Source organism: Siphateles boraxobius, unplaced genomic scaffold, assembly GCF_051911475.1.
Source record: "Siphateles boraxobius isolate OS27281-9 unplaced genomic scaffold, OSU_SipBor_1 30, whole genome shotgun sequence".
Classification (NCBI taxonomy): domain Eukaryota; kingdom Metazoa; phylum Chordata; class Actinopteri; order Cypriniformes; family Leuciscidae; genus Siphateles; species Siphateles boraxobius.
The window spans coordinates 15,293,332-15,310,840 of NW_027508920.1; the positions used below are offsets into that span (position 1 = coordinate 15,293,332).

At 40.9% G+C, this 17,509-nt stretch overlaps 1 protein-coding gene across 3 annotated transcripts in view; it reads right to left on the bottom strand.

Annotated features, from left to right (window-relative positions):
- Positions 1-17,509, bottom strand: part of cntn5 (contactin 5) — a 442,606-nt gene that overhangs the window by 213,596 nt on the left and 211,501 nt on the right. For all 3 annotated transcript variants that reach the window (XM_077248331.1, XM_077248330.1, XM_077248329.1), the window contains exon 3: positions 10,975-11,178. In XM_077248331.1, coding sequence (XP_077104446.1) covers positions 10,975-11,178 — 204 coding nt within the window. The remainder of the gene's footprint in view (positions 1-10,974; positions 11,179-17,509) is intronic.

Genomic DNA, 17,509 nt, shown 5'->3' on the forward strand with positions numbered 1-17,509 from the left:
GGATGTGCTGTACCAACAAGTTCGATCCATCGTGGCTCCACCTCGCAACTTACAGGACTTAAAGAGCCTTACTTACTTACTTACTTTCTTACTTACTTACTTACTTACAGAGCCTTGCATGGTCAAGCACCCTCTTACATCCAGGATCTATTACATGCACACACCCCTGGTCAGTCTCTAAGGTCTACAAGCCAAGACCTTTTAACTATACCCAGAGGAATAGTTAAACAGAGGTGACTGTGCTTTCTGTGTTGTGGTTTGAAGGCTCTGGAACTCTCTCCATTTAGCATTGAAAAATATGGTTTCTGTGGAATCTTTAAAAAAACACAAACCTGAAGACACATCTTTTTAGACTTTTTTGATGGTATTTGATGGTATTTGTACAGTTGTTATTTTATTTTATTGTATTTGTTTTGATTTTATATTTTACTGTAAATCACTTTGAGACCCTTCCTTGTCTGTGAAAGGTGCTAAATAAATAAACTTTAATATTACTATTGAAGGATCTGTTGCTAACACCAGATACTATACACCTTCGGAGGACTTGTAAAGTCCATGACTCGGCGGGTTGGCACTGTTTTGGAAGCACTCAGAGGACAGCAACCCCCCCACCACCGATTATTGTACCTCACTGCTGCATTACCACCTCACCATCTGTGTTCAAATATATCTCGCCCTTTCTCTGACGATACAAGCCATCACCCAGCACAATGAATTCAGTCTCTCTGCGTATCTGCCAGCCCTCAGGCACAATGCTTTTTACTGCTACACAATGCTTTTTACTGCTAGTGTAACTGAATTTCATAAGTGCTTCAGACATTTAACAATCGCAGGAAACTTTACAGATGCTTGGTGATACAATTACAAGGTTACAATTACAAGAAGAAAAATCTTTCCTTCAGATCATAGAAGCAGTTGACCTGGTAAACACTCAGACTACATTGGCTCTGTCATGACAATCAGCTGATTCCTGATGTTTTGAATCCGTGTCAATACATTTATGGGTTACACTTTATTTTACAGAATGTGTACTTACAGTGTACTTACCCAAGACAGTGCTGGTAATATACGGTAACTACATGGGTGAAGGTTGGGTTTAGGGTTAGTACCTAGTTATAACCCAGTTATTGTAATTGCTATAATAAGTACATAGTATGTAGATGTGGAACATGACAATAAAATAAAGTGCTACCCATTTATGCCTCATCGGTATGTCTGTGTAAACATTCAGTATTATTTACAGCTCAGATGAAGTGTCTGTGCAGTGTAAAACAGCTCCACTAAATTGAACTATCTCTGCATCTCTACATCTCTCGGTGTCATGTACTCGTCAGTCGTATGGAATAATTATCATAAACATATAAAAATTAATAAAAAGCCATTTACAGTATATTTTACCTAATTCAACTTAAACGTTAAGTTTAGTTGCTGCCTCACTTTTTAAAGTATAATCAAATTGGGTGTAGAAGTCAATTCAACTATTTTTTTAATCTTGTATAACTTTAAACTGATAAAAATATGTTGATGAGTTAAAGTAATGGAAAAACATATGTTGCCATGACTTATTGATCGTATCATTTTTGTTACTAGCCCAACTCCACAATCTAACAGAAATACAGGCCTTTAACCTAGTTTGGAAGCTGAGACAGCACAATATTTCTCACAATTTAGAAATGATCAACTCGCTGGAAAAGCCTTTGTTCCTGGGGAAGAGAGGAAACAGTAATCTGCACAGTCTCTTGTCAGCGGTCTCCAGTGGGAAATAAAACACTCTTTGGAAATATACATTAATCAGAGGTATGGCTGCAGAGGACAGGACTGGTGATCTCTCTCCTGAAATGTTTTGGAAAAACTATGAAATAATTTGTTGTTGGAAAAAATAGTCAAATAACTTCCTACTGTAGTTTCACCCCTCAAAGTTAACAGACTCGTTTTTTAACAATAAAATAACTTTTCATGCTTGAATGTTAAAATACAACAACATTATTTTTCATATATTTTATATTGTTGCTGCACCTCTCTTCCCAGTCTGTCCTTAACTTACTTTCCTTCCCAAAAGTTCAATGTTCCCTGATTGGTCAAATGGACCAGTGTGTTGTGATTGCTCAACCGAGTCGAGCGTGTTTCAGAAATGTTCCCTTACCATAATCACTAGTTTCAGAAAAAAGCATTTTTTTTTAAATCTTCTTATAATCAACCTCATGCCATTCCAAACCTGTATGACTTTGTTTCTTACAAAAAAAAAAAAAAAAAAGGCTTCAGAACAGTAATATATCTTATGTAGTCGTATGGTCCCCTAGTTCCAATTTGATTGCTACATTTTTCCTTTTATGTTCCATTTTATGTTCCAAAGAAGAAAGAGCATCATACAGATTTGGCAGTTTTCATTTTTGGTTGAACTTTTTCTTTAAAACAAATGGGCATGGAAGACTTTTCTTTCTATTATTCAAAAATAAGTGTGTTTGGGAGGGGACAAGGCCGTAGGATGCAGGAAACCATTGCAGTTTAACTTTCTTATCTTTCTCTTACAGTTCTTCTGGCTGTGTGACACAGAGATGACCAACCATTAAAAGCATCCTTTCAAATTAAACAAAATCCTCAATAACAAGGGCCATTTCTTCAAGCGAGAAAAAAATCGCCAGAGGCGTCAGATTTCCTGCCTAGCGAATGCCTTTGAGAGTTTAATCAACCGTTCGTTCTCTCACTATTAAACAGGGAGTGCTCATGGCAGTACACAATTTCACAGATAGGCTATGACATGTTTGAGTGCACATCATGGAGCCTTTGTATATGTCTAACAGTTGAAAAGCAATTATAGTAAAATGCCTCGGTTTACTCTCTTCTATTGTTCAGCTCGGTTTGAGCATGTACAGACTGTTCAGGTATCACCTCAAACAAGGTCTCTCCACTGGCCCACACTGTAATCATAATGAGCAAACTGTGGTGAGGTATCTTAGAACAGAAATAAAACCAGGTCCTGACAGTTTATGCGAGGACAGTAACAGCGATTGAGCAAATAAGCACTTTCAAACTCAACGACAATGGGTAGAGCCGTACCAAAGAACCCAATGTTTATACCAACGTGAATGTCAGATACAGTTATGGAGAGTGATTTCATGCCTAAATGGCTTGCCAGTTCTCACAAAACAGCATGTTTGGTTGAGCTAAAAGTTGTGTTGATAGCTCAATACAATCAAACACTATGGCGTTTGGAATCATGGTAGCCAACAAAAAGTCCAAAAACTTCTCCAAACAAGTGTTGTTGTAACGGTTTGGTCATGTTTCATGTTTTTTTCATGTTTCATGTCTGTCATGTGATTCCTGCCATGTGTTCCCTTGTCTGATGTCTCATGTTGTCCTTGGTTCATCGTTTCACAGGTGTCCCTTGTCTTGTCATTAGTCCATTTGTGTTTAAGCCCTCATGTTTGCCATGTGTCTTTGTCAAGTTTTATTTGTGTAACCACTATCTGGTAAGCTCCACATTTATGATTATGTTTAAGTCTTGTTCTAAGTGCATGCCATGCCATGCCATGCCACGCTATGCTTTTGTTTTATGTTTGTTCACGTTATCCTAAATAAACTGAACTTGGGTTCTCTACAACTTGCCTTCAGTGGATCCGTTACAGTTTTACTGGACATAATAATTAATTATATGTATAAATGCTACAATAAACCAGAAACAAACATTTTAGGGCCGGTCTGTATTAGTTAATATCTCTACTAATATGTAGATTTTAATTTATAGCGCAATACTAGATAGGCTTTTATGGTGGTTGTCTGTGGTTGGATTTTATTTGTTTTTTTTTAGAGGTGCTAGAATTAGTCTATTCTATTCTACAGTGTATAATTTGGTAAATATAATATCCATATTAGAAACAAAAGCATTTTTTAGTGTTTAACTTAAAGGCCACGTTGCAGGTTAACCACCACTGTCGATTAATGTGTACATAAATCACTCAAGATATGTATATCATTTTTAAAATGTCTCAAAAATGGTCTTAAAGACCATTTTTTTTAAGTTTTTGGTAGTAACGTTTTTTTTTACACAATTCGGTGATGAAGTCACATTGGGGAGAAGTGGAGGAAAGGTAGCCTCGGTCTAGTATATGGCGACTGACTGGGATGAGGAAGATGTGGCAAGTGCCAACATGTATGATGGCCCGCAGCCGTATAATTTCGAACCTGCCAGACGTGAGAGGGCAAATGAGCCCGTTAAAGCCAATTAAATCTATGGTCCGAGGAGAATGAGTGGAGGGTTGGTGAAGTGTCCTGGGGCCTCATTTATAACCATTGCGTACGCACAAAACAGGCCCTGAAAAAGGCGTACGCCATTTACGACGCACAAGTTGTGATTTATAAAAACAAACTGGACGGGAAAATGTGCGCACCTGCACGCAAACTCTGACCCATGCGTACGAACATTTTGGAGATGGAGCAGTTTGGCGACACCGATGGTGAGCTGGAGTTACATGTCTTTTTGGTCACTTTTAGACAGAAAATCTAAAGAAAATTATACATATACAGAAAGATAATACAAATATAATTTCACTCACTAAGCCTATCACATGAAGCAAACATCATCCCTTCTTAAATGTCTACGCCAGTGAGCGCGTTGGGCCGTTTAGTGAAACTCACGCATATCTAAAACCGTAAATCTTCATTATAAGTCCTAATCATAAATACAGTTCATGTTCACAATAACAGTTTAAATAAATAAAACAATGATTTAAACTTTGTTTTACTTCTGTTGTAAAGATTTAGATTAAATATGCCATTCTGATTAATGTAGTTAAACAATTAAATTTGCCTACATGAAATCATTACTGAGAAGTTACAACAGTTTTTATATTCAGTTAATAGAAATACATGTTGTTGATGCAATGCTTTCGAACACTTTTCCTCTGGCATGCTGTGTTTTAATGTTTTAACTAAAGAGATAATGCTTTATCATGATAATAGCAGATTGTCTGAGAAAATGGTTTTGTGCAAATAATGCACAACAAGGTCTATCTGTTTCCATTAAAAACATAAATCAATTAAAATACTCTTTGGCCAGTGGAAAAGATTAAGAAAAACTTTCTCCGAAATGTGTTTTATACTATTTGATTTATTTATTCAGAAACAAGGCAAGGATAGGCTACTATTTTTTATTAATGTAACTAATGTAACAGCACAGCCGCATTTCATATTTTCCTAATGTCTTGTACCGTTAAACATGTTATCACGTGGATGAATAATCATATGCAAATGATATGCAGATGAGGATATGCATAGTAAAACTAGGCATTTTAAGCTCCATATATGGTTGTTTCGGCGAGGAGACGCATCTGCGCACAATCTTCCGCTAACTGGGATTTATAAAGTGAATTCTGCTCAGGTTCTTTCCGGTTTTATAAGTCGGAATATTTTTTTTGCGTATGCTATTTTTGTCTTTCTGGCGCACGTACACTTTTAGTAAGGATCCTACGCACAGTTTTATAAATAGGGCCCCTGGTGAGTTGCTATCATTTAGCAACGCAGCAATGAGCACTGGAGCTAGTCTACGAGCAGCAGTGCACAATAACGACACATATTTTTTTTTTACTGTCATTGAATAGCACCGAGTGAAAAATCTGTCTTTTTATCTAGTGGCAGTGATTATGACATCAGTTCAGATAAGTACCGGTAACCTTTGTCATAGTGTCGTAGTACTGGTAAACTTTGTCTTTGTCATCTAGAAATAGAAGGCATCATGCTAGCTATATGGGCGTGGTGTGTTCACAGCGAACGCAAATTTAATTATTTGCGCGAGTAGATTACATACAAAGTCAATGCAAAGACGCGAATAGACGCATCATTCGCGCCGGGTGTCGCGAATGACGCGAATTGGGCTAATCGTTTTCCGCGAATGTCTTCCGCGCAAGTTGAAAAATTTGAACTCGAGCGGATGTTCAAGCGTCTTACTAGACGTGTATTTGACGCTCTATTCGCGTTCGGTGTGAACACACCATAAGCGTTTATCTCTTCCTCCGGTGAAAATGTTGTTGCAGATGTAGCCGCCGCTTGTCTGTCGCTGTGTTTGGCGGGTGCTTGTGTGGGCGGTATAGAGAGAGATAGGCAGACAGCCAGATAGCATAACGTTAGCATAGATAGCTAGCAGCTAGATAGATAAATAGATAGAAATATATAGTAGGAAGATTGACAACGTAGAGTTGTTCGCACGTCAGAGGCGCCCGCGCCATTGTATGTGCAGTTGCCGCATATACTAGCATATCTATCTATCTATATCTATATATATATCTGTCTGTCTATCTATATATCTAGTCTATATATCTATCTATATCTATGTATTTACCTATTTAATTTATCTATAATCTGCCATCTGAATAATCTCATCTACTACTCGTCTCTCTCTAGTAACTCTCAATGCTCTCAAGGTGGACTTTGGTAAATTCTCTCCCCAAGGTGACGTAATGCAATGCATTGTGGGGGAAAGAAGAATCTTTGCAAACCGCTGTAAGATAGTACCTACTTTTTCGTATTATATTCCGTTTTGTGATACCCAACAACATAAAATACAATGGATAAGTGTTTAAAAGTTTATTACCAACAAGCAAATTGCACAAATTCGTTGAAAAATTAACCCTGCAACATGGCCTTTAATAGTGATGGCATGTTTTACAACTATTTCAGGTACTTGAACTGGGATTGCTGGGTGGAGTGTACGTAAAGGACACGATCTGGCAGATTATGAGACAAGCAATCAAAAATGACTTTGCCAAAGTGGTAAACTGGAGAGGTGTACATTGGAAAACACCTTTTCAAAGCTTGCATCTTAAAAACATTGTGATTAAGTGCATTTTTATTGTGTCTAAGTCTATCTGGAACTTCACGACTATTCCCTCATGTCATGAATGAATGTTGAAAGTTGCAACTTATATTTGTACCTTTTTTGCACATCTGTAAATATAAATTGTATTTCATTTGTCTTTTATAACCAGCTTTTTGTTTCTGTATTTTACGATTTATGCATGACACATTTACACTTTTGCTTTTACACTTTTACTTTATTGTTTGTATCAATTTAATTTATGCTTGGTTTCTGTTGCTTTTTAGTACAGTGGCCAAGAGGGCTCAACACACTGCAACAGAAGAAAATGCGTGAAAATTAAAAAAAAAAAAAAAACACCAGCAAATTAAGAAAACATCTTCATCAGTTTGACAACACATGTGCTGCAAATACACAAAACACAACAAAAACAGAAACACACTGCAAATGGCAGACCAATAAAGCAAATATCTACTCGACAATGGTGTTTTTTTTAATTTATTATTATTATTTATTGGTTGCATTGTATTGCCCCCATTATGGCTGTTTTCTGGAGCTTCTGGATAAGTTGTGGCTGAGTTCTGGGGTAAAGGTGGTGGCAGTTTGACTCTTGTCTGGCTGAACTTTGGGGATTACGGCGTTGTTTTGGGCCAGTTCTGGATAATATCTGGTTACCTTGTAAATCTCAGGGCGAGTTTTGGTCTGCTTCCAGCATTTATCTGGTTGACTTTCGGCAAACAGCACTTGGGCCAACCTTGGACCGTAATTCCATGCTTTATGTGGGCCAAAATCTCATCCGAAATTTAACCAGATCCAGCCCAAAGCCAATTTGCTATCTGGGTCCCTTTGGCACATTGTAAATGCAAGACCTGTCAATTTGAGCAATCAATGCAATTCAAGCATGACCTAACTGTAAAAAAGTGTCCGATTGTTCTTTACACACCATCCCTACTCACCATACCTGAGATTAATGCTTAAAAACACCAAATAATTTAATGAGTGTGTTGAGTAATTTCTTAACTCAAAAAGGGCTTCAAACTATTTAGGGCCAGATTTGCTAACAGCTTGCGCCAGTGCAACTCTCTTTTGGTGTAAAAAAACTACTGTCAGGATTTACTAAAGACACGCAGTGAGAAATTAGCACTGAAAAGACGTAGACAGTTATTTTGCGGCTGACCTCATTGCACATGAATTTGTAGGAGTTTCCCTTTCAGATGCAACGTAAGCTGCTTTGCACAATTCAGTGCGTTAATTTTTAACAGATGTTTTAAGTTGATGAGTCAAGAACTACACAAGAAAAAATTACACATACAGGTATATTCAGTCATATATAGTACTCTGTTATTTATTCTACATGCCATACATTAGAAAATAAAAGTGTGTTAGATGTAGGAAGGAATAATTACTGCTGCCCACACACTATATGACTTTCATATGCTTTCATAATATTCATCTCTAAACCTTTTGTGAGCTAGTTTTTGTATCAGCTGCGAGATCACACTGAGCTGTGTATCAGCAACTGCAAATTTAAACAGTGAACAAAAGAGAGTTTTAAATAGTACCAGCTGAGAGGTACTGTAGAGTATGTTAAGAGGATGTTGTATCTATCTATCTGCGGTACTGTGCAGCTTGTCTAAGGCAGCTTGTAGTCTCAGTATGGGGTGACAGTGAGTGTTTTATGATTTAGCAGCTTGATAATGTCAGAGAAATCAGTCATCTGAGAGGGACTCTGTGATCCGTCAACCTCACAGAGAAAACAGCAGCCCTATGTACCCCCCATGAGCTTTTCAGCATTACAATTCAACGACAACCTGAAGAATGCCGGTTACACGGAGAAGAGACATCTTGCTGACAATTACTGCATCCTCACAGTGTGCGAAGGAAGTGGTGCATACCTCATTTATGAGGTATGTCTCCTGAGTGACCCCTAAACCATTGGAGTGTGGTGATCCGGAGAAGATGGCGGTACTGACTGCATCATCTCGAATGAGACAGTTCCTGTGACCCAGAACTGACCCAATCAGACTTCTTCATCTGTTCCTACTGAACCACAAACATACTCTTAAACAGTTCTCTGTAGCCAAGTACAACACAAACTCAATAACGTCTTCTTGTTTGGTGACAGTGGTACAACCGTTCAGGAATATTGCTGTTCTATACTTTGAATTCACCACTTTTTGTTCCAGTCTATCGTGTATTTTAAATATTCCCATTTCTAAACAACATGAAACCAAAATAGACTGTGGTCTCTTTACTCATCTGTCAGACAGTCTCCTCCTGTCTAAGTGGGCAAAATAAGTTGCAAATTGGACTTTGGGTCAAAACTCTGGCAATAGCTAATGATCAGCTTTAACCAACCACAAACCATGTAAAACAGCCTAGCAATCACCTTAATATGGTTTTAGCTGAATTACCCGCAGCGGTTAACATGTTCAGTGTCAAAAACACTTGACCACAGTGCTAACAAATATCCTTCAAATAACCCAAACAGCAGAAAAATATTTATTTTCTGAAGTTACAACAAATAGATTCATACACCACATACCAACAGAAACCTTGACAGATCTTATTTTATTGTAAAGGTCTCTTTCATAACACAGCTTTCTCGTTCTCTTGTGAATATATATTTCTCCCAGTGACAACAGCATCCATCAGTTGTCAGGCTGACAGAAGGCTGGGAGTTTGGTGAGATGTTTCAATGATCACTGTTCAATTTCCGTCTGGCCGGGGTCTCCGTCAACTCTAACTGAACAGAGACATGATTCATTTGTGAGATGCCTAGGTCACTTTCAATGTTAAACAAGACTCCAAACAACAAACCTTGTCTGTTAGGCTCTGACAACTCAAATCAGGTCCTAAATGCCTTCCTGGTTAGTGATGGCCTGGGACAGGTCTAGCTGTTGAACAAGCTAAACCCAGTTGGTAAAGCTGGTTGACCAAGGTAGTCTTGGAGGTGTCAACATAAGCATCCAAAAACACTACATATTGTGTTGACTAGCAATGGTTTTTACTAAAGGAATAATGACTGTTAAGTGCCATTAGAGCTCAATTGGTCTAGCACATTTACCTCTCAAGCTAAAGAGGACCTACTATTCTTCATGCTTTTTACATTTTCAACTTTTCTTTAGTGTGTAATGTTGCTGTTTGAGCATGAAGTCTGCAAAGTTACAAATGTCATTCGTCCACTCCAAAGGGAGTTATTCTTTAAATCAGTAAGCCTGAACTCCCAGAAATGCCTAGATGATAGTCTTGAGGTTTCCTCCAGGAACATATACATGTCACGTTAACATGGAGCGGGCAAGGAAGGTAGGCAGAGGTGTGGAAATAATTGCAGGCATATTTAATAATAAAAGCAAAACAAGAACAAGGAATAAAAAAGGCAGGAGACCAAGAAAACAAGAAACCAAAATAATATAACACACAAGAATACTGAAATATGAGAAACAACTGAAAACTAGATAAGGTGCAAATGATGAGGGAGTAACGAGGGGAACCAAAATGACTACAAACTAGAAACAGGTAATAAACCAAATTCAAACTTAAAAGTCCAAATGAGAGACATAACAGTCACAATTTTCTGCATTTAAATAATATTCACAACAAAGACATACGCAAAAAAAGGGGCGAGGCCTGGTTGAGTTGCGTTAATAGTGTGTTGATGCTTGTGGTTATGGTGAGGAGCGTGACATTTCCGAAACGCATTCAAAGTGGTTTACCAACACACTGATCCAGCCAACCAATTTAGAGCACATAGCGCGTTTTTCATAAAGATAGGAAATAAAAGTTACTGACAGACTGGGAAGAGAAGTGCTGCAACAATATAAAATATGTAAAAAATAACGTGTTTTTTTAACATTCAAGCATGAAAACCTATTCTAGCAGACCCTTAAAAAATAAAGAAGTAAAAAGGACATAACATGGCCTCTTAGATTTCAAACGTGGTCCAAACAATAAACAGAAAAGGCATATTCAAGTCATTGCTCAACTCATATTAGTATTTGAACCACTCTCTATGAGGTCAAACTTCTAAAGTCAGTAAGAAGTAATAGCAGAACTCATTTGCCCCAGTGTGACGAGAACACAGATCAGAGAGAGTGAGTTTGTAAGGGCTCAGCGTGAGAGTGGGTGAATTGCCATGGGATTGTGTGATTCAGCCTCATTCTCACCTTCACTCATGTAGTCCTCCTGTGAGCTGAGGGCTGAGTATCTATATCTGGAGAACGGAGGCCAGTCTTGGCTAGGCGATCCCACTCCGTAGTTGTTCCTTAACCTCATCCTGGAGCTCAATGAGGATGACGACGAACTGTCTGCCTTCATCCTCAGCACTGCAGCGTATGAGACAGGTCTCGCGGCAACGGCTCTAGCAAAATCTGAAAATAAAACAGAGAGAGCTGTTACACCTAACAATTTCGATTCATAATGCCAGGCTCTAAGATATACTTGCAAGGATCACTAGTAGTACTGCTCATGTTTAGAGTTATGTATTTGAACAAACTCCCAAACCTTCATACAATGATGTGTGTGGGAATGCAATCCGACTTACAGTACATTAGTAACTTATCTAGTTGCCAATCGTACAAAACAAACTGCAATCAAGGACTTTTACAATAATTAAGAGTCATTTTAAAATATGGACATTGTTTTATTGCTTTTCTATGGAAGCTTGTTTTAAAATTATATTTGCAACTTTTTATCTCACAATTGCGAGATATAAAGTCAGAATTGCGTGTTATAAAGTCAAATTTGTGAGATATAAACTCGCAATTCTGAGGTTAGTCAGACTTCCCTTTTTCCCTTGTGTTATTTCTCACAATTCTGAGAGTTTATTTCTCGCAATTGAGAGTTTATATCTCAATAATTCTGACTTTATAACAAAATTGCGAGTTTATATCACGCAATTCTGACTTTATAACTCTTAATTGCGACTATATCACATAATTCTGAGATAAAAAGTCAGAATTGCAAGATGTAAACTTAGCTTCCATACTTTTTCGAGTAGACTACCTTTCAAAGTTTAGGGTTGGTAAGATTTTTTTGTTTTTGAAAGTCTCTAATGCTCACCAAGGCTGCATTTATTTGATGAAAAAAGTAAGAAATCACCGAAAAATACTACAATTCAATTCTACAATTATTTATTTCTGTGATGGGAAAGCTGAATTTTCACTCCGGTCTTCAGTGTCACATGATCCTTCATAAATAAGTCTAAATACGGTATGCTGATTTGGTGCTCAGGACACATTTTTGTTTAGGATTGTTTAATTAATATAAAGCTCAAAAGAACAGCATTTATATGAAATATTTTGTAACATTATAAAAATGTTTACTGTCACTTTTGATCAATTTAATGCATCCTTGGTGTATAAAAGTATAAACAAATCATACTGACACTGAACTTTTGAATCGTAATACACAGTTTGGAGGATAAAAAATAATAAAATCTCATTGTGATACACAAGGCAAAGTACACCTTGTTTTCGTGTTGTAGTTTTTAGTCTCATCATGACACAATTAGAGTTGCAAAATGTTGTCATGAAAATGTTGCCATGTTCTATTGAAAACACCACTCACACAGAGAGAAATTAATTTAGATAGAAAACCCTTAATTATTATTCACCCAGAGGAAACAGAGCTAATGATATTTATGTTATATCATGTCAATCATTGCTGTGGATTTACAATTGCTGCAAATGATTGTAAATTGCCCATTTGTTTTTAAAACGGTGCCAAAAGAGGAAGGACTTATTGAAAATCTTAATTAAAGAGTCATTATACACCTGCTGAAATCTCCCTTTTCTGCTGTTGGCAATTAGAACTTCAACAAAGTGACTAAGCTCCTACGCATCAAGCCGTCTGACTAAACTCACAGATGCGACGCTCAGTAATGAGGACAACCCAACAAATGACAACTTAAATGCTTCATCCTTCCCGTGGCACGAAATCGTTTATAGAACGTCTCGCCCGGAGAGAGGGTAAGTAACCTCTAGAAATTAAAACGTGAATATGTATTTGTGTAGAGAGGCACTTGAGGAAAAAGTGAGCTGACATTTACGAGGTCCTAATTAAAGACAGCCCTTTTAATACTTGCTAAATGTGACCTTTGCTGTCCAGTGCCTTCAGAATATAGCTTCAAAACTGGAGACTGTTTTGATTGGCAAGGAGAATAAGATATACACCCAGGGCTCCTTTTCTCCTATAAAAAAACAAAAACAAAAAAATACGGGTCTCAAATGTGCATGCATTCCCATTCAGAGAGAAAATCAAGCAAAAATAAATAAATAAAAGAGTTGCTCTCAGCTTTCAGATGCTTAAAGAAGAGAGAGAGAAAACTAATCTAAAAATGGAAGACAGGTGTCTAGACAGCTGCCTACACAGAAATCAACAGAAAAGTGTACATATAGAATAAATATAGGCAGTTACTGAATTTGATTGATAGAAAGATGAATAGATGGATGGCTGGGTGAATGCTTGATGGACAGATGAGCGGGAACGAAGAGGCAAGCGTTGAGAATTGTGTGAAAGAGACGGGTGGGAGAGGGAGGAGTAGAGGAACACAGACAGGCAGATCCAGCTCTATCCATATGAAAGAGGATCTCATGGGCCTATTACTATGTTGGGAGCTTTAAATCGGGAGTATGTGAAACGTACGTGATTAAACATTCATGGGATACATTTGAAAACTTCTACAGAAGACCCTTGCATGTACCATTGTGTAAGACATTCAGTTTTACGGTTTATGAGGTGGTTTGTTATGGATTATGAATATTTTAAGTTCTGCTTAAATTTAATATTTTAAGTCAAAGACATTTTTAAGTACGGGGAGACTTTGCCTTTTCAGGTACTGAGCAAAACAAACTGCCTTGGGATGACTAAGAAGACAGCAAAAAAATGAATATTGTGGAAGAAAAATGGGATTTGAACGAACTAAGCTTGTACAGTGAGCTTACGACAGAAAACGTACTCGGTTTCTAACGTAACCTCGGTTCTCTCTAGAGAGGGAACGAGTACTGAGTAATATCTTACGCTATCGGGAAAACCTCTTTTCCACGAGATATTGAAGCCAAAAATTATCCTTAATTTTGAATTAATGTAAAACGCTGTGCGGCAGCATGCAGACATAGGCAAGACGGCTCGCTCGCCTATTGGCTGCCCTGTGGCAACAGCAGCAGCCTATCGAGAGAGGCCCTGCGTGACGTGATACCCAATGGGGGCGCTTCGTGCCCATTTCGTCACGTCCCGCCAGAATAGGCGTGGCCTTGGCCTATAAATATGCTCGACAGGCTGATACAAACTGGTTTTCGTCACTGAAGCGAACCAGCGCTGTTGTATGCACGGCAAGATATGCAGTACTCGTTCCCTCTCTAGAGAGAACCAAGGTTACGTTAGTAACCGAGTACGTTCTCTTACGAGAGTATCTCTCGTACTGCGTAATATCTTACGCTATGGGGAACACAATGCAGCGCGCCGTACGTTCTGGGATCCGACACCAAAGTCCCAAGGGCAGTAGCCCGGGTCCCATATAGTGCATAATCACCATAGGCTCACAGAGAGTCGGAGAAGAGAGGCTACAAGCATCATTCCCCATGAAATAGCATCCCACAGGAGCTAGTTATGTTAACAGTGTTTCACACAGACAGGGTGAAAGTGTTCAGCCTGAACTGGGTATAAGTACGGGTTATTCAACACCCATGGAGCTGTTCTATCGATCAGTGAGCGATGCACACGAAAACCCGGTGCAGCGGGGCAGATAGTACTGAATTGTAGACCGAAAGCAGCTTGGCCTGTAAGGCGGGAACCTCTAGGTTATAAAACCTTATAAATTTAGACAGCGAGGCCCAGCCCGCCGCCATACAGATATCTTGCAAGGAAATCCCACTAGACCACGCCCATGACGAGGCCACGCCCCTCGCGGAGTGCGCTCTGACACCCAAAGGACACTGCAGGCCCTTAGAAGTGTAAGCCAGCGCTATGGCATCGACTATCCATCTGGATAAGCTCTGTTTTGATGCGCCAGTCCCTTGGAGCGTCCGCCAAACAAAACGAAGAGCTGCTCAGTCTGTTTGAAGACAGACGAGCGGGACACATAAGCTCTCAGTGCCCTGACAGTGCAGAGGAGACTCGCATCCTCCTCCTCATCATGAACCGGGAGGGCGCACAGGGAAATAACCTGGGCCCTGAATGGTGTGTTGAGGGATTTGGGCACGTACCCGTGCCTTGGTTTGAGTATGACTTTTGAGTCATTAGGCCCAAACTCCATGCATGACGCGATTAGTGAAAACGCTTGCAAGCCCCCTACGCGCTTCACTGAAGCGAGAGCCATAAGGAATACCGTTTTGAGAGATAGATGTTTCAAGTCTGACAAATGGATTGGCTCGAATGGGGCACCTTTCATGGCTTCAAAAAACGTATAAAGGTCCCACACAGGCACTGAGGGGGGTCTGGGAGGATTCAGCCTCCGAGCTCCCCTGAGGAATCGCACGACCAGGTCGTTTTTCCCCAGTGACTGGCCAGAAGTGGGTTTTGCAAACGCTGCTATTGGCCGCCACGTATACTTTGAGCGTGGATGGGATTCTGCCCTTATCCAGCAGCTCCTGAAGGAAGGAGAGCACTTCCGTAACCCCGCAGTCTGCGGGTGAAAAGCCCTGAGCTTGACACCAGGCAGAGAACACCGACCACTTTGAGGAATAGAGCCGTCTAGTAGATGGGGCTCTAGCCTGTGTGATTGTGTTTAACACTCCCTCTGGGAGGTTAGCGGGTACCCGTTGATGGCCCATGCATGTAGGGACCATAAATCCGGTCTGAGAGAGGAGGTCTCTCCTCACCTGTATCGGCCACGGGGCAGTGCTGGTCAGCCGCATCAGGACTGGGAACCAATTCTGGTTCGTCCAGAGCGGAGCCACGAGCAGCACTGGGCATCCGTTTTCCCTGATTCGTTCCAGCACTTGAGGCAGGAGCGAGACGGGGGAAAAGCATAGAGGGGGCAGTGGGGCCATACGTGGGCCAGCGCATCCCTGCTCTTGGAGAAAAAGTTCGGACAGTGAGCGTTTTCTTGGGACGCGAACAAGTCCACCTGCCCTCTGCCGAATGTCTCCCACAGCAGTTGGATCGTCTACGGGTGCAGCGACCACTCCCCTGCTGGGACATTTTTTCTGGACAGACAGTCTGGTCCCAGATTCAGGCGACCAGGCACATGCGCTGCTTTCAGTGAAAGCAGGTTGTGCTGAGCCCAGACCAGGAGGCGTTACGTCAGCCTGTAAAGGTTTCGGGACCTGACGCCACCCTGGCGATTTATGTATGCCACCACTGACATGTTGTCCGACCGGACTAAGACGTGGCAACCTTTTATCTGGGGACAAACGCGCTGTAGCGCGTTGTCGACTGCCAGCATTTCAAGACAGTTTATGTGTAGGAGCTTTTCCCGTTCTGACCACTGGCCAAAGAACGGTCTGCCCTCGAGCATCGCTCCCCATCCCGAGGTGGAGGCGTCCGTGGACACCACCGTCACACTCGAGGGAGTCCCCAGACTCACGCCTGACTGATACCAGTCGGCTATTTTCCAAGGTTCCAGAGCCGAAACGCATTTCATGTTGACCCTGAGGCGAAACAGAGCAGAGGTCCATGCCCGGGGTGGAACTCGCACTTTCAGCCATAACTGCAGTGGACGTATGCGAAGCAGGCCCAGCTGAAGTACCAAAGATGCCGAGGCCATGAGGCCCAACATTTTTGGAAAAACCTTTTGAGCGGGACTATAGAGCCGCGGCGAAAGGATTTTGCGGCGCGCTGAATGTCCAGTTCGCGCTCCGGCGACAGACGTGCTGTCATAGACAGCGAGTCCCGCACTGTTCCCAGAAAAGAGATTTTCTGGCTGGGAAACAGCGAACTCTTCGCACAATTGACTGTGGGACCCAGATTCTCGAGATGCTCGAGTAATCTGGTTCTGTTTTCTATGAGCTCTGAATGTGATCGAGCTAGAATCGGCCAATCGTCCAAGTAGTTCAAAACTCGCATGCCCTGAAGTTTTAGGGGTGCGAGGGCCGCGTCCATGCACTTCGTAAATGTACGTGGTGCTAATTATAGGCCGAACGGTAGGACTGTGTATTGTTATGCCTGGCCCTCGAAGGCGAATTTCAAGAATCGCCTGTGACGCTATTTGTTTTTGGAAAAAGGCGTCTTTCAGATCTATTGACATAAACCAGTCTCCCTGGTGCACTTGCGCGAGGATTTTCCTGGTTGTCAGCATTCTGAATTGGCACTTCACAAGCACTTTGCTCAGCTGTCGCAGATCTAGAATGGGTCTGAGACTAATGTCTTTTTCGGTACCAGAAAATATCTGCTGTATAGCCCCCCTTCGCTCTGAGCCTGAGATAAAGGTTCTATGGCCCCTTTGCTCAGCAGTTTCGCTATTTCGGCTCAATGTAGAGGAGATACTTCATTGTTTACCGTGGTTTCGACTCGCGCCTTGTAGCGGCGGGGATGTCGAGCGAACTGTAGCGAATAGCCTCTTTTTATAGTGTTCAACACCCATTCTGATACCCCGGGAAGCTTTGCCCACGCCTCTGCGTGAATAGCTAGAGGTAGAATGAAATCCGGGCTCTGGCCGCGGCATAGCGGCCGCCGCAGAGCTTCGGTGTGCTGAGACATAAACACTGTGTTTACAGTGTGCTAGGCGGGAGGCGGGCCGATCACGGCGGGCAGCCTGGTCAC